Genomic DNA, 24,010 nt, shown 5'->3' with positions numbered 1-24,010 from the left:
TAGCTGGGCGTGATGGCAGGTGCCTGTAATCCCAGCTACTTGGGAGGCTGAGGCAGAAGAATCTCTTGAAGCCGGGAGGCAGAGGTTGCAGCGAGCCGTGGTCGCGCCACTGCACTCCAGCCTGAGTGTCAGAGTGAGACTGTCTCAAAACAAACAAACAAAAAAAGCAAAAAAATCCCTTGGTTAGACATCTCCGGAAAAAGAGGAAACAATTTCTTTTTAATTTAGCAATGTCCCAGAATGATGCCAAAAGATAAGTATGTTAAAAGATGGTTAGTAACATACAACATAAAGCCCGAAGGCTTGTACACCCAACTGAGTGAAACTAGCATGTTTGAGAATGGAGTAGGAGACTGGGAAAATACAAGGAAGAAACCAACTTTCCAGGTTAAGGCTTAATTCTGATTGAAGTCAAAAGTTTTATTTGGAATGATAGCTTGACTCTTTTACTTTGTAGTCATGATGAATGACCAGCATAAAATAACTGGCTGGTTTATGACAAAATGCCAAATGTTGGGGGTTAAAATTGCTCATTTTATTTAAGATGTGACCCAGCCGACAGACACTAAATTAGAGGAAAGTATCAGTGTCAGCAAAGAATAAGTTAAAGACATTTTCTACTGGCAAAATACTTTAGTAAGTATTGTCAGTGTTCTGGTGCTTGGAACTTAATTTGAGACAGAATGTTATGGCTGGAGGGGACTGTAGAAACATCTAGTCCAACTCATTTTACAGATGGAAAGCTTGCTAAAAACTGAAATTAGGCAAAACAAAAAAAATTTTTTTTTAAAGACGAGTTAGTAGAAAAAAATAGTATCATCACCAAGGCAGGAAATGACTCCTCTTTGTACCTAATGCACAGCCAATGCTTTTAATAGAAATCTGACCAGGAAGTTTTTAAATATCATTTCCTTTTTTAAGCTGGGGGCGTGGAGATTGAATGTTTTGTGGCAACATTTAATTCTCTGATAAAAGTACACATTTATTGTAGAAAATGTAAAAAATATAAGCAAGCACCAAGGAAAATAAGCCAACAAAAAGTTTAGTATATTTCCTTCAGGCTTTTTCTATGCAAATACAAAACTACTACTGTTTACTTTTTAAATGGAATTTGACAATTATTTATTCATTGTAAAACAATCACAGGAACAGCAGCAGTGTGGGTTTCCCTACGTAGAGGGTGGTATGCAGTGATTCTCAGGAGCTGGTTGGAAGGCACAGCTGAGGGACACAAACTGCCAGGAAATAATGTGGTAACTAGCCATGAGCTTGTGGTACTAATGGTGGCATGGGGAACAAGGTCTCTGCTTGACTTTTATTTTCACTCCATAACAAACTCGCCAGATCAGGAGCCTAAGGGTGGGTGGGGAGGGAGAAGAGAGAAAAAAGCAAAGGGAAAGTTCAAAACGACACTCGCTGGGGCTGAAAACCCCACTCCCCGGTAGATGAGGGCCTTGGCTTTCTCTTGAAATGAAGGCTGATCTAGAACGCTGGCTGGGGACCCTGATTTGGCCTCTCTGGGGATACAATGTTATCTCTCGTTACCAGACAACTTTAAATGGTGGATGGATCTTTAGATCCTTTATAAGCTTATACTAGTTGCGGGTCTCCCTGAGAACAATTCCACAATATTTTATATCTATATATAGGCCTTTAACAAATACATGGCACACAAAAAAATCATCTTTCCCTATTAGGAAAATTTGGCTACTTCCAGGATTCCACAGGATCCTTCTCAGAACCTGCAGTTGTTAGGCTACAGCAACGTACTCAAGCTAAGTTGTGATACAACCACTATGACTTCTAATCTTAGTTTGGTGACCTCTTAGGTATCTCCAATCATCTCCCAGGTTTTAAAAAATTCTCATTATAGGAAATCAATTTTGTTCTATTTAATTGAACTAAAACAGAGGGTATTCGAAAGAGCTAAAAACTTCTGGCTCACATAGCTTCTGTCACCACCACCGAGATGCCACATGGGCTGACTACTTGAGTCACTTTTAATTTTTATGTTGCTGACTGTGTGTATCTCCTGTCTTGTAAGCATTAAACAACTGAAGACATACGCAGAGCTGTGAAATTCACTCTGCACTGAATAGACAAAAAGGGTTACACAGCATACAATAAGCACTTGGTATCCACATGGTTCTCAGCATTACAAACTCTGGGGAAGATGCTGCTTCGTAACCTCAAGGAAATATGTAAGCAAGGCATAACTAACACTTAAACAAGTATTCAACAGACATGTTTACACTAAATAAGTAAGGTTATATTTAGGGTTTAAACTCATCCCTGAATATCCTTAGTAACAACCTGGAGGAAAAACTGTGGTGAATGAGAACTTAAGTTTTCCAAGGATTATGGTTCAAATCCTCTGAAATCTATAACAGGTTAAAAAAATGAGAACTCAACTTTCTAGAGCAATAACTCTTCTCGAGGGCACTAGCACAAGGCGGTAGTGATTTTCACGTTTAATATATTACATATAATACTATAAAATAGACTAAGTTTTAAGGAAAGTCCATTATTATTAAAAGTTTAGTACTCTGAGTCTGGGCTTTCTGACAATAAAATACACCAGAGCAAAAGCCCAAGAAAGCACAACAAAGAGGTATACTAATTGACAAAATAGCTGCTGCAACATGCCACAGGCACTTCAGACCTAACCATTTCTGAAAAAGCATGGAACGTGTGGATTCCCAGGAAAAAACTGCCTCAGATCATTTGTAACAGGAATAGTAAGTGACCTCTCTAACAACACTCACTAGTAGATACTACATCTTTCCTGTGGCTCATGTGCATGTTATTGAGAACAGGGCAAGGAAAGGCACTGTTTTCTCCAGGTAGTTGTTTTTGAACAAGTGAGGGCAAGCTACACCCCTGAATCAGTACTTCGTGGCTGAAAACCCTCCCTCCGAAGGCTACCCATGTCAAAGCGGGTGGAGACCTCACAGCGTACTAATAATGTGTCATCCTTAATGAAAGTTCTTTGTCTTAGGGCTTCCAGATGCATGAAAGTTACATAGCCAAAACCTTTTGGGTTCCGTGGGATTGTGGGTCGCTGGAAAGCAAGCAGGTCTGGTTTGGCATCCATTATCTCTTCATGGTTTTGCCGTACAGGTGCTTCGGACTGATCAAGAATTGTAAGGCGTATTGTACCCTGGAAGGGCCAAGGGAGGTGGCTGTCATACTCTCCTTGCATCGTGTGGACAAAAAGGGATATATAGTTCGCACAGCGCTGAGCAGTCGGTAACTGAAGGTGCAAGCGCATGCAGAGTTTGTACCCGGGTTTGCCTGTGTAGAACCCAGGGCTATGAATCACAACAGGTTTCTCCTCTTCTTGACATTTCAAATGCATTCCAAAGTTGCCAATCTTCCAAATGTAAATTCCATTGCACTGCTGTGCTTCAATTTCAGCAACTTTGTCCTCAAGGGTTCGAATGGTTCGTTTGAGCTCACTTACATACGTACTCTGAGTTTCCATTTTAGCAGTCAGCTCCCGGATTTGATGGTCTTGTCTTACAAGGCGACCCTCTAACTGGTGGATAGTTTCCTGGAAATTCCGGACCTCTGAGACATACCCAGAGTCGGGTATAAGGCTCAAACTATGAACAGCCTGGGCCAACATTCTCATGTGTGACTGGGTGTTCTCTTGTAGGTGGCGTGCCAAGTGATTTCTCTGCATCTAAAAATCGAGCACAAGCCTTAGATTGGGAACCGATACTGTGAGGAGCAGGAAAGGGACCTGGCCAGGTCAAATAAGAGGTTTTCAAGTAGTCACACCACTTCCCTCAATTCTCTACCATTTTCCTTTGCCTTCAACAGATTTTTGATCCAATGAGGCGACTCTGCCTCTTAGTTCACTGAAAAACAGACTATCTGATGACTACTCTCCCAGCTTTCACTCATATACATCTCCCTCCCACCTACAAAAAATGTATTTATACACATCCTTCTTTTCTGACTGAGATGCCTGTCCTCTCCAAGATTAACATTCTACCTGTGCGCTAAATGTTACCTGACCTGTTGCAACACCCCAGAGATTTTACTCAGTGATTTTTCTTCATCTTCAAACATCTCTCCCTCTTTAGAATACAATTATTAAAATATTTCCCATTAAAAAAGGACAAACTTCTCTGAAGATCTTTTGTCTCTCTCTCCAGTTAATATTAATACCATTTTCTTTTTTTTTTTTTAAAGTCAAGAATATAGTCTATCTGTATCGTCTGCAATTCCCAGTATACAAATCTATTGCAAATTGGATTTTTTTTTCCTGGCACCACGCTATTCTAAGGTCATTAAGAACATCCTATTATATGAAAAACATTCATAATACAACACTTTTTTATTATAAAAGGTCACATAGTCTTTAAAAAACCTAGAAAATATAGATGACCAAAAAGAAAGTATGTTACCTATTATCTCACCTAACTTCCATTAACATTTTATTTCTTTCAAGTCTTTTTCTCTAAGCACAAAAATACAGAATTTTTCCACAAACTATAACCATACCATTTTGCTCATTTTATTTTTTTAAATTATTAAATGTATGTTTGTTATACATAAGTCAGGAAAAAAAAAAGTATAATGGAAAAGCAAAAGTGTAACTGCACTCTCCAAAAAGAAAGACATAACATAAACAATGATCCATCTCAGACATTTGACACTACTGATCATGAATCTTGAAACTAATTTTGGAGACCATAATAATACCTTCTCTTTGCCTGGTTCATCTGTTTCTTACACTGTTTGTTCATGGCTCTTTTCCTTGGTGTACTTCTCTTTCCTGTACATACTCTATCTGATCTCAATCACACCTTCCATTATCACCACAAATCACTTCCCCAAAGCAATACTTGAGTCCTAATTTCTCTTTGGGGCTTAAGACAGCACAGAATGCATGTCAGTCCTCTCCACCTGTTCCCTAGCTGGGTGAAGTCATATCTGTAACTCAATTCATTAAAACAGATTTTTCTTTTTTAAACTCCACCTCCAATCAGTTCTTCCTGTGTTCACTCTTTTTTGCCGAATGGTCCTTCCATCTACCCAGTGACAAAGGCCAGAAACCAAGAGTCATTCTAGATGCCCCCCTCTCCTTTACTCATCACATTTAGTTAGTCACATAGGCAATAGATCTTCTCTCCTAAATATGTACTGTCTCCTAGATCTGTCTTCACTGTCATCACCATAATTCAAGCTGTCTTCACTTAAGTATTTCCAACAGCTCAGGTACTAGTACCCCCACCTCCACCTCTACCTCAAATCATCTACATTGCTACTGGGTTGAACTAGCACAACACAAACTAATTGTAGTTCTTCAAATCACCATGCTCACTCTCTCTCACTGGTCTTCTCTCCCTTGTCTTCTTGGAAAACTATTTCACCTGTCAAGATTCAGCCCAAGGCATCATGTTTTTTCAAGTCTGTCTGAATGCTTTAGGCATTGCTAAGTATGCCTTTGCTTCTGCTCATGGCATCCATGAATAACTCTATTATATAACTTATTACACTGCTTTATAAACCATTTACATTCTTGTTGTTATTCTCCACTACATGATGTAACTGAGTATTTTTTTACTTATATTCAAGAACTAAAAGAAAAAAAAAAAATCTTACCTTTTCATGGCAACCAAAAGTACTGAATGTGCATGGAATTGGAGCTGTAGGGCAGTCTAGATCATAATGATTAGGCATCTGAAATCCAAAACAAAGGCTGAAAAATCCTCCTTGCATATCATGTTCGATGCAATAACATTTAAACTGTATTGTCAATGGCTGCTTTTGTACCACATTGGCAGTTGAACAGGTGCAGCATAAACCATCACCCACAAAGATTAAAATAACATTTACTTCCAAAAGTTATAGAGAAAGGAAATATCAACATCTCATCATAACCCCTCCAATTATTCAAAATTCAAGAAAATGAATTTGTTCCTCTTGCTGGGAACTGGCACCCTCTAGTGGCACTTTACAGAAAAAACACCTGACAACAGCTACAACTGCAAACTCAATAGACTCCCACTACGGTCTAGGCCATTTAATAGGAACCAGTCAACTGCATGCACTGAAGCCACTGACTACACCCATACTTTCCTCATGACCACCTTTAAAAAATCATCTTAACTTTTGTTAATCTGGGCATATGTTAGTTACAATGGGGAGACTCAGATGTTAGAAGGTACTTTAAACACATTAATAAAAGCTCTAAAGAAAGTCTCAGTCCTCGATGTTGGAATCTAAGACACATTCTCTAAGGTAAGATCCATTATACTCAATCATATTTTTTAAAAGAGGTGCCAAATTCCCTTTAGAAATTTAAGTTAGCTATAGCTGTAGATATTTCAAACAGAAAGTACCGGAGAGACCATTTATTATAATTCAATCCTTCACTTCTCAAGAGGGAACAGTGTAGAACAGGGGTCAATAAAATTTTTTGTAAAGGATCAGATAGTAAATATGGGCTGTACTGCCTCTGTCCCAAGTATTAAGCTCTACCACTGTCATATAAAAGTAGCCATACACAAGACATACACACATGGGCATGGCTCTTTCAATAAAACTTTACAAAAACAGGCAGTGAGACAAATCTAGGGGGCAGGCCAGTTTGCTGATCCCAGATCTATTTAGAATGTCAACTTGTTAAAGATGAGAGGGCACAAATAAAACCAGTTAATACAGTTTAAAACTAGGATGAAAACCCAGGTCTTCTGACTCTTAGCCTAGGGTTTTTTCCTATATTTTCTTTTGCTGGGTTTTAATTTGTTGCATGGTTTCCTTTAAATATTAAAAGAGAGCAAAAAGGAAAATGAGTTAGGACTTCATAAGCAAAAGAAGTTTAACACCTTCAAATTAAGCCTTTGTTGGAAAAATTAATAGACTGGCAACAGACCAATGAAAAAGTTTTAAGGTTAACAAACTTGTCCAGTGACAGGTTTTGCTTGCTGCTTCTCAGTAAGGTATGTCAATAATGATCTCTGGGTTTACAGATTTCATGGGTATATAAATATTTAATGGTTAATATTCATGTTTTGTGGGAAAACTCCCCAAATGTCAGAAGATAGCAATCAGATGGAATTTTCCTTTCTCTACTAATAGTCAAAACAGTCTTTGGGCTGGGCTTGGTGGCTTGCACCTGTAATTCCAGCACTGCAGGAGGCCAAAGTGGGAAGATTGCTTGAGCTCAGGAGTTCGAGATCAGTCTAGGCAATATAACAAGACCCCATTTCTACAAAAAATCTAAAAAAATAAAAAATTAGCCAGGCATGGTGGTGCACACCTGTAGTCCCAGCTCCTTGGGAGGCTGAGGGAGGAGGACAGCCTGAGCCAGGAATTTGAGGCTGCAGTGAGCCATGACTGTGTCACTGCACTCCAGCTTGGGCAACAGCATGAGACTCTATCTCAGAAAACAAAAAAACCCCACCATATAATTTTCTGTCATAGTTACTACTTCTAATGATGCCCGATTGGTGGCCCACAGGACAACTGAACAGAAGGGCTACAGGTCCTGAAAATCTGAAAACTTCCCTGTATGCCTCAGGGATTACAGCTTCAATTAATATTCTCCTACTGAACAGAACTACTTTCCTTTATTTCATTGTTCTTTCTTATTCTTTCGGCCAATCTGTGGACACTTGAGAGCCTCATTTCCCGGTGTGTAAATAGATATATATCTTAGTTTTTCTTTCTATAACTGGGGACCCTTACTTTTGATTATTTTTATCTTAAAATTGGTTTTGTTGGGAATTTTTATGAATATACAAAAGCACAGGTATTATGTTAATGACTTAGGAATTCTAAGTACTTAAAAAGGGCTGGATGTTTTGTTCTTCATTAAAGTATTTATTACTTATATTAATTAATATAAAAAATTTCCACACAGCTCTAATACTTCTTCAATCTGTATTTCTTTGCCTTATTGATTTAAATTTTCAATTAAAAATCCTAACTCACTTCTTTAAGCTGTTTATGAAAATAATAATTTATGAAAATGAATAATACCTGTTCTCTGATGAGTATAGTATTGCAGTATTCACAGATGACATTTGCCAAAGGACAGTTCTGGTCATGGATCTAAATTTTATTTGAGAAATATAATTAAAGCATGAAAATATCTGAAAAAGTGAAAACAACTAATTTTGATAAAAAGCAATTTTTCACTATAAACAAATAAGGACATCAATTTGTATAAAGCAAAAGTGAGTGAAAGTGAGAGTAATATATAAAGGATATTTTCTTTCTCTTTCCCAGTGTAATAATGAGATTCATTCAACCTTCCAGCTCTTTAAAAGAGCAGGGTAGTATATAAAAAATAATTTTTCCAATTCCTTCCTTTTATCCTGTAACTACTTTGGACATCATCTGCCGAGGCTATAATTCTCCAAAGGCAATCTTTTTCCAAAAATTTTCAGCAGCAGAATGACAATTTAATTAAAATTTCTTGTCAGTAGAGTTAAAGAACAAATCTTTTATTAGGGCATGAGGATTTGGTGCTCAGGTTCTCATATGCCGCACAAGGGTGAGCCTTATTTTCTAGAATATAATGACTTTAGTTGACGTGCTAAGAAATAATTAGCCTTCCAGGTTAAGTCAATCTAATTTACTAAAGTTTAGAAAGAAGTTGTTGGGCTTGGCGCGGTGGCTCACGTCTGTACTCCCAGTATTTTGGGAGGCCAAAGCTGGCAGATCACCTGAGGTCAGGAGTTTGAGACCAGCTTGACCATCATAGAGAAACCCCGTCTCTACTAAAAATACAAAAGTAGCCAGGCGTGGTGGTGCAGGCCTGTAATCCCAGCTACATGAGAGGTTGAGGCAGGAGAATTGCCTGAACCCAGGAGGCAGAGGTTGCAGTGAGCCAAGATCGCGCCACTGCACTCCAGCCTGGGCAACAAGAGCGAAACTCCATCTCAAAAAAAAAAAAAAAAAAAAGAAAGGAAGGAGTTGTCATTTTACTCTGATTATGACTGAGACTTTTCTATATTTATATCAAGTTGGCTGACTTTTTTTGAATATTTTATCAATGTAATGGATATAATACACTTGATCTCAAAGTAGGGAAAAACTGCCAATATGAATTTATAAAAACTGTAGTTTAAGGATGTATCTAAGTAATAGAACAAAAGAACATAAATTATATGTAGGTTATTTTATAAAAGTATACATAGGATAGGGATCAAGGGCTTAGATTTCAGTGTTAGCTTTTTTATTGGCAATATTAATACAAGTCTACTTAATCTATCTCAGTTTCTGAATATAAAAACTGTCCTATAATCATGATGCTGTTAGGCACCATCAAGTTTCTTTTTAAAAGATAAACTTTTTGCCTGGTCCGGTGGCTCGTGCCTGTAATCCCAGCACTTTGGGAGGCCGAGGCGGGCGGATCACCTGAGGTCGGGTGAGTTCGAGACCACCCTGACCAACATGGAGAAACCCCATCTCTACTAAAAATACAAAAATATTAGCCAGGCATGGTGGTACGCGCCTGTAATTCCACCTACTCAGGAGGCTGAGGCAGGAGAATCGTTTGAACCCAGGAGGCAGAGGTTGTGATGAGCTGAGATCACACCATTGCACTCCAGCCTGGGCAACAAGAGCGAAACTCCATCTCAAAAAAAAAAAAAAAAAAGGATAAACTTTTAAATTTAAATATAACATACAAAATGAGAAGTAAATGTAAATACATTAAATACATTATATATACAGCACGATGAAGTATCATCGAGGAAACAGACTTTGTGGGTTTGATTTATTCTTCATAATAATTATAACCCATTCTCTTTTTCAAAATAATTTTGTGTAGATCTTATGCAGTAATTATTCTACTTGTTTGTCTCCAATCCAAAATTGGTTATTAAAATATCACACGGGAAAGCTGATCGGCATATGCCTTTCCTAGAAGTTTTGTTGCTTGCCTATCTACAATAGTGATAACTAGTATAAATGTTTTTTAAGAAAGACATGCAAATACAAATTCTACACTTACACACTAAAATGGCTTATTGAAGCTTCTTTTCTTAAAAATCATTTTTCCCAAAATTGATAATATAGACTCAGAGTTGGAGTCACATCCTTATCTACTGCTAACCCCCTCAAGTACACATTGAAGAACAATGTTTTACGAAGTAGTGAATTTAACAACTCCAAGTTAGTACATGCCTCTTTATCTTCAAATGCCACTAATGCAGCACAGTTGTCACAAGAAACCTGTCTCCTTGGACAATCCTTCAGAATGTGAATATTAATATGGAATTTTTGGAAGGGACGTTGGCATTGGGGACAATCCACAAGAGCAAACTCACAATGTGCTTGATGATCCTATAATAAAAAAATAATAGATTAGTATTAGCCAACTCTGAAGTCTTCTACATATAATCTCTCCTAATAATATACTGTTCTCTTTTAGCAGGCTACTGAACCTACTTTGTCTAGTGCACACCACAGAACCATTCACAATGTGAACGTCGTTAGTGAATTTTTTCAAATGGTCATGGATTGCAAATTTATACAAGAAATGTGAATTCTCAAGTTCATGCATCCAATTAGGGTAGAGAGTTGGAAAGAAGTCAGATTTCCCATTTATCAATTTATTACTGTGTCGAAAAGGCCACTCTCTTTTAAGAGCTAGTAAGTAAAAGGAGCAAGTAGCATAGCTGTCTTAAACATTTAATTTCAAATATAACATTAATAATATTTAATTTCTGGTAAAAATCACCAAGTTAATAATTGATCTATTTAGTTTAAAAGCAAATTATTTTATAATCTGATTGTTTCAGTTAATCTCAAACTATAGGAGTATTCCATTTAGTTCATAATAAAATGCACAATTTAAAAAACAGAAAAAAGTATAATGAGGATACTGAGATGATTACTTGGGACTTAGTGCTTATTTCAAAATGACAAAAATGAAGTTTTAAGATTAAAATGTGACACTTGTATTTTCTTTTTTGAGACGGAGCCTCACTCTGTTGCCCAGGCTGGAGTGCAGTGGCGCGATCTTGGCTCATTGCAACCTCTGCCTCCTGGTTTCAAGTGATTCTCCTGCCGCAGCTTCTTGAGTAGCTGGGATTACAGGTGCATGCCACCATGCACCGGCTAATTTTTGTATTTTTAGTAAGAGACGGGGTTTCACTATATTAGTCAGGCTGGTCTCGAACTCTTGCCCTCGTGATCCACCCGCCTCAGCCTTCCAAAGTGCTGGGATTACAGGGGTGAGCCACTGTGCCTGGCCGACACTTGTATGTAAAATGCTCCTCAGGTTTACTGCAGACAAAACTCACCAAAAAAGTTTATGAAACAATACTGATTTTTTTTAAAAAATTACTGCTAGGCAAAGCCAGAGTAGATAAAACAGTGTATTTCTGGTTTCTACTTATATTTATATTCAATAATTAAAGGACTGGCATTAATTCAGCAAGAATTTATTAACTAATCATCATATGCTAGGTACTGGCAATACACAGATGGACATAGCAAAGTCCCTATTCTGTAGGAACTTCCTTTCATACATGCGCTAACAGCTAGAAAAGAACTTTAATACCTCAAGATGCCTCAGTTCCATCTTATGCAAACAACCTTCATTTGGACACTTCACCATCAGAGAAAGAATCTCACGTTTTGCAAAATTGTCTGGAAATAGTTGATTTTCCAGCAGTATTTCATTGTCAACTGGACATTTGTGACCTGCATCCCTAACAGAAACAAAATACACACAACTAGATTTAAATATTCCCTTTAGAAAATCCAAACAACTTTAATTCGCTATATATAAATTCTCCATTTACTGTTTCAGAAGGAAAAAACAATTTAACACATTATATTGCACATCAACAAAATAAACTGTTCTTTTATGAAATGAGTACAATTAGCAGCATATTGATAGCCTATCAAAAGCAAAGGGATTTTTATACAGTAGGATAGAGTCCAGCTTTTTGAGAAAAATTAGCTGAGTAAGGTATTTTGATTGGTATAAAATGAAGTGCAAGTTAAGAATGGGAATTTTGGCCGTCTGGCCTCTGTGTTGTCACACCTATACAACACACTAGAAGGATGCTCACAGTGCTAATAACATGTCTATAATGCAATTGCTCAGTCATAAGTAAAAATTTCAGCACTTAGCAGTACCTCCATGAAGTCACATTTTAAAGTTTACTCTGAAATAGTCACTATAACACTCCAGCTAACAGGCAACAAAAGTTCTCCTTTATTTGTATGTCTAGGGTCCAATGTGACAGAAAGTTAAAGGACCTCTATGTCCTGCTTCTCAGTGGTTTATTCTTTCTTATGCTGGAAAACACTATCCTCAGGAAAAGACAATGGGGTTGTATTGAGATGCACTTTGATTGCTTGAATGACAAACTCAATGAGAAATTTCAGAGCAGTTCCTTTAAGAACACTGGCGCTAGGTGTTCGTTTTTAAAAAGCTTACGGGGAGACAGAAAAAAAAAGCCTCAGACTTCTTTTTGTGGGTTGTATTTCCTTCTCAGACCACTGTCCCACTACTTTCGCGAACATCTTGCTATTAAAAAGCTGCTAAAGGTTAGCTACCTTCCTGGGCATGGCTGACACCTGGTAAAAAACTACATTTCTACCTACAGGAAAATCAATGATCCATAATATGCTACCATTTTACCTAAATACAACATAAATAAAAATAATTATACACAGAAAAAAAAAGTTGAGGCTGGGCACAGTGCTCATGCCTGTAATCCCAGCACTTTGGGAGACCGAGGTGGGCAGATCACTTGAGGTCAGCAGTTCAAGACTAGACTGGACAACATGATGAAACCCCATCTGTACTAAAAATACAAAAATTCACCAGGCATAGTGGCATGCACGCCTGTAATCTCAGCTATTGGGGAGGCTGAGGCAGGAAAATCACTTGAACTTGGGAGGCAGAAGTTGCAGTGAGCCAAGATTGCATCATTGTACTCCAGCCTCTGCATCAAAAAAAAAAAAGTTGTGCCTTTAATTCTGCTCTCATGCATAGAGCGGTCACAACTAGGGGCAATTTTGACCCCCAGGGGATATTTTGGGGCTTTTAAGTGCAGGAAAGGAGGATACTAATAGCATTCAGTGAGCAGAGGCCAGGGATGCTGCTAAAGATCCTACAACACACAGGACATTCTCCCATGACAAATAATTATCCAGCCCAAAATATCAATAATGTTGGCCAGGTGCAATGGCTCGTGCCTGTAATCAGCACTTTGAGAAGCTGAGGTGGGTGGATCACGAGGTCAGGAGTTCAAGACCAGCCTGGCCAAGATGGTGAAACCCCGTCTCTACTAAAAATACAAAAAATTAGTTGGGTGTGGTGGCGGGTGTCTGTAATCCCAGCTACTCAGGAGGCTGATGCAGAGAACTGCTTGAACCCGGGAGGCAGAGGTTGCAGTGAGCTGAGATCGTGCCACTGCACTTCAGCCTGGGAGACAGAGCAAGACTCCATCTCAAAAAATAAAAAATAAAATAAAATAATGTCGAGGTTGAGAAAATCCACCCAAAATAGATCTTGTAAAGTCAGCACCGTGTAATACATTTTTCCCCAAAATTGAAACAACAGACGTTACCTTTTGTGATTTAAATTAAGCCAAGTACCGAGTATGGATGTAGTTACTCTTAAATTCAAATTTTATAGAAAAGTTAATGTAAAAGTTGGCAGATAAAAACTTTTTGGAGACTAACAAATTGCCAGGACAGACTTACAATGAATTCACTAATATAACTAGATGGCTATTTATTGAAGAACATAAAATCTGCCCCCCTTCATCCAATTTTTTGTCCTGTATAGGAATCCTTAGTCACCTAAAAAATTCCTATGTACTTTTGAATTACAGTAAAATGTATCTATTTCCATGGAAATTGCAAGTACTTTCATTCAGTTAAAGCAACCATGATTTACTGATCATCTACTATGGGTCAGGCACTATTTCCAGAACTTGGGAAAAATCAAGAAATAAAACAGATCTAAAATTTTGCTCTCAAGAAGCTTATAATCCAGTGGGGCAGACAATAACCAAATAAATTATCTGGTGCTTTAGAAGGCAGAAAGTGCTAAGGGAAAAAAGAAAAGTAGAGCCAGGTGGAGAGATTGGGAGTGTCTGGCAAGAAGGGTGGAACCACACTGTGGTATAAACAGGGTGGTGAGGGGACCTATGAGAAGGTGACATTTGAGCCAAAGAGGAAGAGTTAAGGGGTTAGCTGTGGCAAGAGTGTTGCAAACAGAAGAGCTAAAGCCACTCACCAAGGTAGGAGTGTGCCTGACACGTTCAAGGAATAGCAAAGAGGGAATGAATGGGTAGAAGGACAAAGAGCACAGCAGAAAAGAGGTCAGGAAATGAATCATGGGCCTATTATACAGGGTCGTTAAGGAGTTTAGTTTTTACTCCCAGATACCCTGCTACAATGGTCTGAGCAGAGATGACACCATCTTACTTATTTTACTAGGTTCACTCTGGCTGTTGTATTGAGAACAGCCTGGAAGAAGGCAAGAATAGAAAACAGGAGGCCTGTTAGAGAGCTGGTGGTGATTCACAACAGGATGGTGGTAGAGGCAGGAAGTGAGTAGGGACTGGATTTTGGATATATTATGAAGGTAGAGCCTTCAGTTAATACTTTCTTTAAAAATACTGGTAATTTTACAGTTGACCATACACTTTAGGTAACAGGCAAGATTTAACATGCCTAAAATCACAATAACTCATTGCTTACAGTCAGTATTCTTTGTGTGGTTGAGATTATCCTTCTCTAGTAGCATCATAATTTAAGGTACATTTAAAAAATACTATTTTCTTTAAAGCATAGAGTCACTCCCCAGTCTGCATTAGAACTGCTTTAAGTAAAAGTAGCAAATTATTTACTTATTTATTCAAGGGTCAAGAGAGGAGGAGATTCAGGTCACTTTTCACACAACAGTGGAAACTGGGATAAGAATCTAACTTTCTCAATTTTCTGTCCATTGTTCTTTTTTCCTAAGTAGCTTTTTATGTGTAAGACTACTTTTGGGATGTTTCATGTTCTATGTAATAATGTTCTCTGCATCTGGTTCTGTTATAGGACACCATTCTTTCTTACGCTCACGTACCTTATTGATTTTATGATGCAGGCTTTGCAGAACCTATGGCCGCATGGTGTTTGCACTGCTTCTCGTAGTGCCATCAAGCAGATGGGGCATTCGTACTTGCTTTCCAGGGGTGGGTCAAACTCTACATCATATCCCTGGATCTCCTCCATAAATGAGCTGGAGAGGTTTCCCGTGCTGGCAGTTCCACCCACACTATCATCTTTTGTTGCAGCGCTACAGGAGCTGGCCATGGCCACACAGCAGTCACTTTCAGACTGGCTGGATCCACAGCTGTTTTCACAGTTTAGCAGACTCATAGTAACTTGATTATCACTTGCTCTGTAGAAACAACAAGAAAAAATGCCTTTATAAGAAACGCACACACTCACACCCCACACATATATATCATAGCTTATCTATATAAGTCACTTTTTAATTCATGTACCTCAGCTGTATTGTTATTTACAGAAAACTTTTAAAAGTGTTTTGAGCTTTTTCACGACTATTGTAAGTTACCTGATTCTCTCCTTCAAAATATATATTATTATTTGTGCAAATCACTTGGAGCACACAAAGAAAGCTACGTCCCTTCAGAAGTTCATGATCTAGTAGAATGACAGCATATAAAGTTAAAAAAGGAGAAGCACCTCAGTTGTAATATTCTTCTATATCACAATTATCTGTTTACATGTCTGTTTCCTGTGATTGAGCTAAATATTTTAATTTCCATTTCCTCAGTACTTAGCACAAGATTTTTCATCCAGTAAGTGTTCACTAAGCATTGCTAAAGAACTTATCCATGTTGTTGAAGTTCCTTCAAGTATCCTGAGCTGAAGGGAATAGTATGGCTAGCAGCTCGGTGCCAGGAAAAGCAGTACACAAGGAATCAGATGATCATGTGCCACTATCAGACGCGTGATTAGAGCAAGTTACTTAACCATTTAGATCTTGGTTTCTTTTCCAGGTCTAAAATTCTATAAGGACTTCTAAATGCTCAGTGTGGAGATTTCTATTAGGTATTAAAAATAGAATTGAAAAACTGTACTTTTATGTCCTTCTGCCTTCCGTCAGGTCAAGTGACTATGTTTCATTATTAATGACTGGAAAAACAAGTGATGTTTTGTTTGCCTATGGAAAACTATTGGTTTCATGAGCAGAGGGGATATTGGTATTTACAAGCAAGCAGCTAATATGTAAGAGCAATTCACAGCCCATGTAACCACATCTGTATTTTAAATAATTACTTTTGAAAAAAATTTCTAGTATGTGCCAGATATCATTCTAGAAACAGAATGTAGGCCTCCAGTCATATTCTCCTGCTTGTCTCACTTTTATGTAAAATTCCTTGCTGCCACTGCACCAAATCAAAGATTAAGACAGTAGTACTCAATCCTTTTACCACTACAAATACCTTTTTATTCTTTTCAAAGATTCTCAGTAGCACTTGATGACCACCTACAATGAGGCACTATTCTGGCTGGAAAGGCAGTGCTAGTAAGTGGTGATGAGCTCAGGTGCTGGAATTGAGTGATATGAATTCAACTCTTTTCTTCCATTTATGAGCTGGGCAAATTATATAACCTTTCTGTGCTTCAATTTTCTCATCTGTAAAATGGTTCTAACAATAAAATCCACCTGAGTTACTCAGAGGATTAAATGTGTTAATATGTGCAAAACACTTAGAACAGTGCCAGTCAGTAAGAATGAGTTACTACAACAACTTCATGTAGTATTTTACTTAAGTTTTGTTGTCGCCACTTATCAAAGTGGTAGTTATGGAGCTTAAAAGGTTAAGCAACTTACCCAAGACTACCCAACTAATAAGTAACAGAGTTGGGATCAGAACCCAAGTCTACCTGACCTTGGAGCTTTGCACTTTGCACTACACTACTTTTATCCATGTTTTGACCAATTTGTCCATGAAGCTGCATTTATAATTTATTTGCCTATATTTTATTACACTAAAGTGCTGGCCACAGCTACTATTAAACATGGTCTGTCCAGCACTACTACACTAAATTGACAGAATTCCCAAGAATCTGCAAAGAAACTTGATATGTAGTTTACTTGTCTAGGTTTTTTTTTTGGAGACAGGGTCTCACTCTGCTGCTCAGGCTGGAGTGCAATGGTGCAATCTCGACTCACTGCAACCCCTGCCTTCTGGGTTCAAGCAAGTCTCCTGCCTCAGCATCCCCAATAGCTGGGATTACAGGCGCCCGCCACCACGCCCAGCTAATTTTTGTATTTAGTAGAGACGGGGTTTTGCCATGTTGGCCAGGCTGGTCTGGAACTCCTCACCTCAAACGATCCACTTGCCCTGGCCTCCTAAAGTGTTGAGATTACAGGCATGAACCCCCGTGCCCGGCTGTGGTTTATTTAGTTTTGATACAGTATGCCCTAAGTTAAAAATAGCTCCCATAGCCTTGCTATATCTGATGTGGACTCCTAGGGAAGGTTCATATAGATTGAAAGGAAGCAAACAACGGCAAGACAGCAGAAAATAGCAGAACTAGTCACTACAGCTGAGTCATAAAATAGGGTATAGGGCCCCCTTTATACCTTCCAAATCTGAGGACAAATGATGCTGTTATGCTACACTAGGGTATATATCCTTTGTTATCTTTATTCCCATATATAGGCATACTCAGACAGTTTGGGTTCAGTTCCAAACCACGGCAATAATCCAAATACCATAATAAAGCAAATAATACAAATTTTTTGGTTTCCTACTACATATAAAAAGTCATGTTTATACTATACAGTAGTCTATTAAGTGTGCAATAACATTATGTCTAAAAAGGCAATGCATATACCTTAACTGAAAAACACCTTATTGCTAAAAACTGCTAGTGATCATCTCAGCCTTCAGCGAGCTGTAATATTTTTTGCTGGTAGAGAGTCCTGCCTCAATGTTGATGGCTGTTGACTGATCAGGTTGGTGATTGCTGATGGCTGGGGTGGCTGTGAAAACTTCTTAAAATAATACAACAATGAAGTTTGCTACCAAGAAGTATTTCTCTGTAGCATGTGATGCTGTTTGATAGCATTTTCCCTCAGGAGAACTTCTTTCAAAAATAGCGTTAATCCTCTCAAATTCTGCCACTGCTTTATCAACTAAGTTTGTAGAATATTCTAAATCTTCTGTTGTTATTTCAACAATGGTCACAGCATCTTCACCAGGAGTTGATTCCATCTCAAAAAACCACTTTCTTTGCTCATCCATAAGAAGCAACTCTTCATCTGTTCAAGTTTTACCATGAGACTGCAGAAATTCAGTCATATCTTCAGACTCCACTTCTAATTCTAGTTCTCTTGCTATTTCTACCATATCTTCAGTGACTTCTAATGAAGTCCTGAACTGCTCCAAGTCATCCATGAGGGCGTCTTTCAAGTTCAACTTCTTTCAAACTCCTGTTAAGGCTGATATGTCAACCTCCTCCCATGAGTCACAAATGTTCTTAATGGCATCTAGAAAGGTGAATCCTTTCCAGAAAGTTTCAATTTACTTTGTCCAGATCCATCAGAGGACTCACTCTCTATGGCAGCGATAGCCTTATGAAATGTATGTTTTAAATAATAAGACTTGGAAGTCTAACTGACTCCTTGATCCATGGGTTACAGAATGAATGTTATATTAGCAGGCATGAAAACAACATTAATCTTGAACATCTCCATCAGAGCTCTTGGGTGATTAACTGCATTGTTAATGAGCAGTGACATTTTGAAAGGCATCTCTTTTTCCTGAACAGTTCTTGACAGTGGGCTTAAAATATTCAGTAAACTACACTGTAAACAGATACACTGTCATCCAGGCTTTGTTGTTACCTTTATAAGGCACAGGCAGAGTAGATTTAGTATAATTATTCAGGCCCTAGGAGTTTCAAAAGTGTAAATGAGCACTGGTGTCAACTCACAGTCACCAGCTGCATTAGCCCCTAACAAGAGTCATCAGCCTGTCCTTTAAAATTCTGAAGTCAGGAACAGACTTGTCTATAGCTATGAACATCCTAGGTGGCATCTTTTTCCAATAAAAGGCTGTTTTGTATACACTGAAAATTTCTGTTTGGTGTAGCCACCTTCATCAATGATCGCAGCTAGATCTTCTGGATAACATGCTGTAGTTTCACATCAACACTTGCTCTTTCACCTTCCACTTTTATGTTATGGAGATGGGCTTCTTTCCTTAAATCTCATAAACCAATCTCTGTTAGCTTCCAACTTTTCTTCTGCAACTTCCTCACCTCCCTCAAACTTTACAGAATTGAAGAGAATTAGGACCTTGCTCTGGATTAGGTTTTGGCTTAAGGAAATGTTGTGGCTGGTTTGATCTTCCATCCAGACCACTATAGCTTTTTCCGTATCGGCGATAAGGCTGTCTCACTTTCTCATTAGTGAGTTCACTGGAGTACCACTTTTAATTTCCTTCAACAACTTTTCCTTTGTATTCACAACTTGGCTAAACGGCCCATTTTGGCTTCTGATGTACCTTCTTCAGTAAGCATAATTATTTCTAGCTTTTGATTTAAAGTGACAGACCTGTGGTTCTTTGGTTCACCTGCACACTTAGAGGCCATTGTAGGATTATTAATTGGTCTAATTTCAAAACTGTTGTGTCTAATTTCAATATTGCTGTGTCTCAGGGGAGTAGGGAGGCCTGAGGAGAGGGACAGTAAGGATACCAGCTGGTCAGTGGAGCAGTCAGAGCTCTCATATTTATTAAGTTCACCATCTTATATGGGTGTGATTCATGTACCCTAAAACAACAATTACAATAGTAACATCAAAAATCGCTGATCACAGATCACTATGATAGATATAATGAAGTTTTAAATATTGCAAGAATTACAAAAATGTGACAGACAAATGCAGAGTGAGCACATGCTGTTGGAAAAATGGCATGGAAAGACTTGTACAATACAGGGTTCACATAAATCTTCAACATGCTGAAGAAAAAAAAGCAGTATCCGTGAAGTGCAAAAAACCAGTGCTATAAAATGAGGTATACAGATAGACCTCATTTTATTTTTGTGTCCAATTACTTCCTTAGGTAAATTTCCTAGAGGTAGAATGGTTGGATCAGAGGGTATGTAACTTTTTAAGCTTTCTGATAGATAATCCTGGTTATCCAATATGTGTCAGACATTCTAATTTCCACTCCCACAAGCATGGTATATATGCAGGAGTCCATTTTTCTCTACCCTTGACAATATTAGGTATTGAACCATTTTTTTAAAAGTAAAGTCACTTTTGAGAAATTAGTATTTGTTATTTGGTTATAGGACATATATCCAAGTGCTGGCCAGAAGACAAAGGCAGAAATTATGAAGCTAGGTGTATCTTTTCTTTTCTGCCCAAACGTCCAGTTCAAAATTTAGTTTATTGGACAGTCTATACACTGCCTGCTTCCAATCCAGTTCAAAAGGCTTGAAGGTCTTTAGGTTTGAAGACACCTTTTATAGCTAATGTGTTCCTAAGAAAATCTGTCTAATCAGTTATAATTCCTTAAAAGGAACTCCACTGTGGGAATGCAGTGTGACATAAAAGTGAGCATGTTCAAAATCTATTTGCCTTCAAGTTTCACATTACTTTCCACGCTTTAAGAAGCAATCCAGAGCTTTCTATTTTCCAAATAAACTTTTTTATATGGTCACCCTTTAAGTCCAAAGTATATAGTTCCATGTAATTGAACATAAAGGGAAAATTAAGTTAAAAACAGTTCTTGACTGCCACTTAGCATTTTTGTTTCCTCTTTCTTTGGTAAGTTAAAACATTTTGTCCCTTTAGTTTTAAGGATCGCAATGAGTTAAGGAAAAATCACCTTTCTAACTTAATTATAATGATAACTAATACTAAGAGAAGAACAAAAAGTGCTTTGTGTCAGTTACAGAAGTAAATAAAAGATGATCTGGCATGCATGCAGAAAATATTGTGCTCTATCAGGATTTTTTTTTACTTTTTAACCTCCTACTGTGTCATAGGAGGTGCTACAAAAGCAGGCTGGAGATAGAACTTTGATTTTACATAAGAAAGAATATGTTTTTGTAAAATATATATATATATATATAAAATTTTGTCAGGGTCCTGCTCTATTGCCCAGTCTGGAGTGCAGAGGCATGATCATGGCTCACTGCAGCCTCCACCTCCTGGGCTCAAGTGATCCTCCCACCTCAGTCTCCCAAGTAGCTGGGACTACAGGTGTGTGCCACCAAGCCTGGTTAATTTTTGTATTTTTTGTAGAGACAAGGTTTTGCCATGTTGCCCAGGCTGGTGTCAAGCTATCCTCCCACCTCAGCCTCCCGAAGTGCTGGGATTACAGGCATGAGCCATTATGCCAGGCCTAAAATAAAAATTTCTTACAGCCTCTATTCTACTTACTTACGTGGCTTTCTACAGGAATTAATAAAGGGATAGAACAAAGTATAAATCGTTCCTTAACTTGTATGTTAAGAGTGTCCTGATTGTAATTCCCTTTTGCAGTTGTGAAATCTAATAAGCACTACCTTAAATATTGTGGAATGTAACTACTGCTAACTTACTTCAACTATAAAATGAGTAGTACTGAAAACAGCCTTGTCATAAATCATGATTTAAATTCACAAATTAGTGTCTGGGTGTACATTATCATCAAAGGAGAATACTGTAAAATGTCTTGGGGGAGGGGAAAGTAGGATGATATACAAAATGTTAGTCCTCCAAGGCAGATGCTAAGGAGATACGAGCCAAGTTAAAAGAAGTCAACGGGTTATGTCTTAAATGAGTCAATTTTAAGTCAACTGAAATTCATACATGAGTAAACATGTAACTTATTAAAGTAAAAACCATGTAAAGAAAATAGGAGAAATTACCTTTAATTTCCTACTAGCTTTAGAAACAGAAACTGTTTACCAGCTTCTTAAATTTCTAAAGTGTGAAGAAGTACAAATGTACTCCAATGGCCAAGAGATGCTGCAAAATATTCAGCTGTTGTGCCTTAACTTAGAATCCAAATTCAAGGGGCATTCCCCTTCCTGGGCACTATTTATTCTGCTCCAGGAGGCAAGGACTTGAACTTCTCTCCAAATCTAAGTGGCCAAAAGTTTATCGGCATCATATGCCCAAAAATTTATCACAGAGAAGACCTCATGTTACAATTCTGAAATACTGTGGTGCATGCAGGCTGAATCTCTGATGTAATCCTGTACCCACCACATGCCCGACTCCTTCCCAGAGTCACAAAAGACGCCACATTGTTCTTACCTAGACCCTCAGCCTCAAAATCAGAAAAGCCCCTCTCCCTTCCCTAGCAACCAAAAGAGAATGAATGAAATGACAGCGGCCAAGTTCACAAGGCCAACACAGAATTTCTTTACCAGTTTTTCTCGTTTCTATATGGAACCTGTGTAACAAGACATTCAGAAATAGTAATCTGCTCCCAGAGAAAGAAACAATCAAATACCATACAGCGAAGCTGCTAATACTTTAGGTGCTTTCTGTTCACATTCAAGACAGTCCTAACTCAGCTGGAGTTCCCCTAAAGCCAAATACTAGGAACAGCTTTATCAACCCGGCGTCTGGAACAGTCGCTCGAACTACCGACTGTAGGGGTGGGGGAGGAAACATTCGTGTCATCTGAGCCTTTTTTTTTTTTTTTTAAACTCGCTGCCTGAGACTTCTATCGAGTTGAACAGGGAATCCAAAAATAGCTTTCCCATGACAGTGACAGACGGAGTCGCCAGGAACGTAAAGGATTTTTTAAAAATTTAAGGTGTTTGTTCCAAGGAGCGGAAAACTGCAGGAGGCAATTTCCTTATCTGGGAAGGGGAAAAAGCGGAGTGAGGGGAGCAAGGTTGAGGAAGGCGACGTGGGGTTTTTTAGGGGGTGGAGTGAGCGAGGAAGAGGAGGCCTGGGGAGCAGAGGTCAGGGGACAGGGAACGGTGTCCGCGACCTGTGGGAAGCGTGGAATGAGAGGCGGCGTCCCGACCGGCGGGAAGCGAGGGACAGAGAACGGTGTCCTCGACCAGCGGGAAGCGAGAGGACAGGGGCGGCGTCCAGCAACCTGTGGGAAGCAAGGGAGCAGGGGCGGCGTCCCTGACCTGTGAAAAGCGAAGGGACAGGGCAGGCGTCCCCGACTGGTGGGGAGCGAGGGGACAGGGACACCGTCCCCGACCTGCCGAGAGCGAAAGGGCGGGGGGCGGCGTCCCTGACCGCTGGGAAGAGAGGCTGCGGCCGCCAGAAGGAGGCGCCTGAAGGAGACCCACCACTCAAGTGCGCAGGGAGGCCGAACCAGGCGGGCAGGGCTCCCCCCGAGCCGCACGACTCCGCTCAGCCAAGGTGCTGGTAGAGGACGGATACAGACACTGCGCGCCGAGACGTGGCTGCTTGGACGTCAAACTCTGGGTCTAATGGGCTCCGTCGCCATCTCCGGGAACCGTCCGCAGGCCAAACCCCAGCTGCGGACGCCACTGCTTCCGCCTTCTCTGCTGGCTGCGGGGAGCGAGGGGCAGGGAGCGCGCGGGGGAGGAGACAGAGCGGCCGACTTCGGCGAGAGTGCCCCCTGGCGGTGATCCTCCAGGCGAACTGTGGCGCGGGCCGGGCCCCCAGCCCCGCCGCCTGGCTTTCTTCCAGCTCGCGCGTCCCACCTGGGAATTCGTTGCGCAGCACAGCCAAATGCGAGTATGTCAATGGGTGTGTGTTGGAATGGGGATGGCGACGACAAGATCACTCCCCGAATAACTTAATTTGGTGAGCAGCAGTGACAGGAGTAATCCCAAATTGCGCTTTTATAGCACTCCTATCCCAGCAGGAGAAAACCCCAGCTGGGCTAGATCGCTTGACTTTCAGGAATTCTTAAATCCCTCCCCAGCTCCACCTTGCTTGCCCAGGAAGTTTCCGCGATCCATAGAACTCTCTATTATTACCTGCTCTTCCCCTTCATCCGGTCCAAGGGAGTCAGCCCTTGCGTTAAATATTTCTTTGAAT

At 39.4% G+C, this 24,010-nt stretch overlaps 1 protein-coding gene across 2 annotated transcripts; it reads right to left on the bottom strand.

The window, feature by feature from the left end:
• Positions 1-187: 187 nt before the first annotated feature.
• Positions 188-23,554, bottom strand: TRAF6 (TNF receptor-associated factor 6, E3 ubiquitin protein ligase). Of its 2 annotated transcripts, XM_011973463.1 has the most exons (8): positions 23,290-23,520; positions 15,569-15,657; positions 15,074-15,391; positions 11,534-11,684; positions 10,153-10,311; positions 7,999-8,070; positions 5,617-5,694; positions 188-3,685 (listed from the first exon to the last, which is right to left on the bottom strand). In XM_011973463.1, exons 3-8 carry the CDS (start codon positions 15,367-15,369, stop codon positions 2,873-2,875), a joined length of 1,569 nt encoding a protein of 522 aa, XP_011828853.1. In that variant the 5' UTR covers positions 15,370-15,391; positions 15,569-15,657; positions 23,290-23,520; the 3' UTR covers positions 188-2,872. The 2 variants fall into 2 exon arrangements, with proteins under 2 accessions (XP_011828853.1, XP_011828852.1); XM_011973462.1 differs by lacking the exon at positions 15,569-15,657 and having other exon boundaries at positions 23,290-23,554.
• Between the last annotated feature and the right edge of the window lie 456 nt (positions 23,555-24,010).

Source organism: Mandrillus leucophaeus, unplaced genomic scaffold (assembly GCF_000951045.1).
Source record: "Mandrillus leucophaeus isolate KB7577 unplaced genomic scaffold, Mleu.le_1.0 Scaffold138, whole genome shotgun sequence".
NCBI lineage: Eukaryota > Metazoa > Chordata > Mammalia > Primates > Cercopithecidae > Mandrillus > Mandrillus leucophaeus.
The sequence above is the reverse complement of the archived record's forward strand: the minus strand, read 5'-3'. Positions and strand labels throughout refer to the sequence as shown.

What these genes read in the sequence shown, in the direction of transcription:
- TRAF6 (XM_011973462.1), bottom strand. Translation starts at nt 15,369, where the DNA reads ATGAGTCTGCTAAACTGTGAAAACAGCTGTGGATCCAGCCAGTCTGAA. An exon ending in TGGCATTTGAAGATAAAGAG is followed by an intron (nt 8,071 to 10,152) that starts GCATGTACTAAC and finishes AATAAAATTTAG; the next exon opens with ATCCATGACCAGAACTGTCC. An exon ending in CTTTTGGTTGCCATGAAAAG is followed by an intron (nt 3,686 to 5,616) that starts GTAAGATTTTTT and finishes CTCGATTTTTAG; the next exon opens with ATGCAGAGAAATCACTTGGC.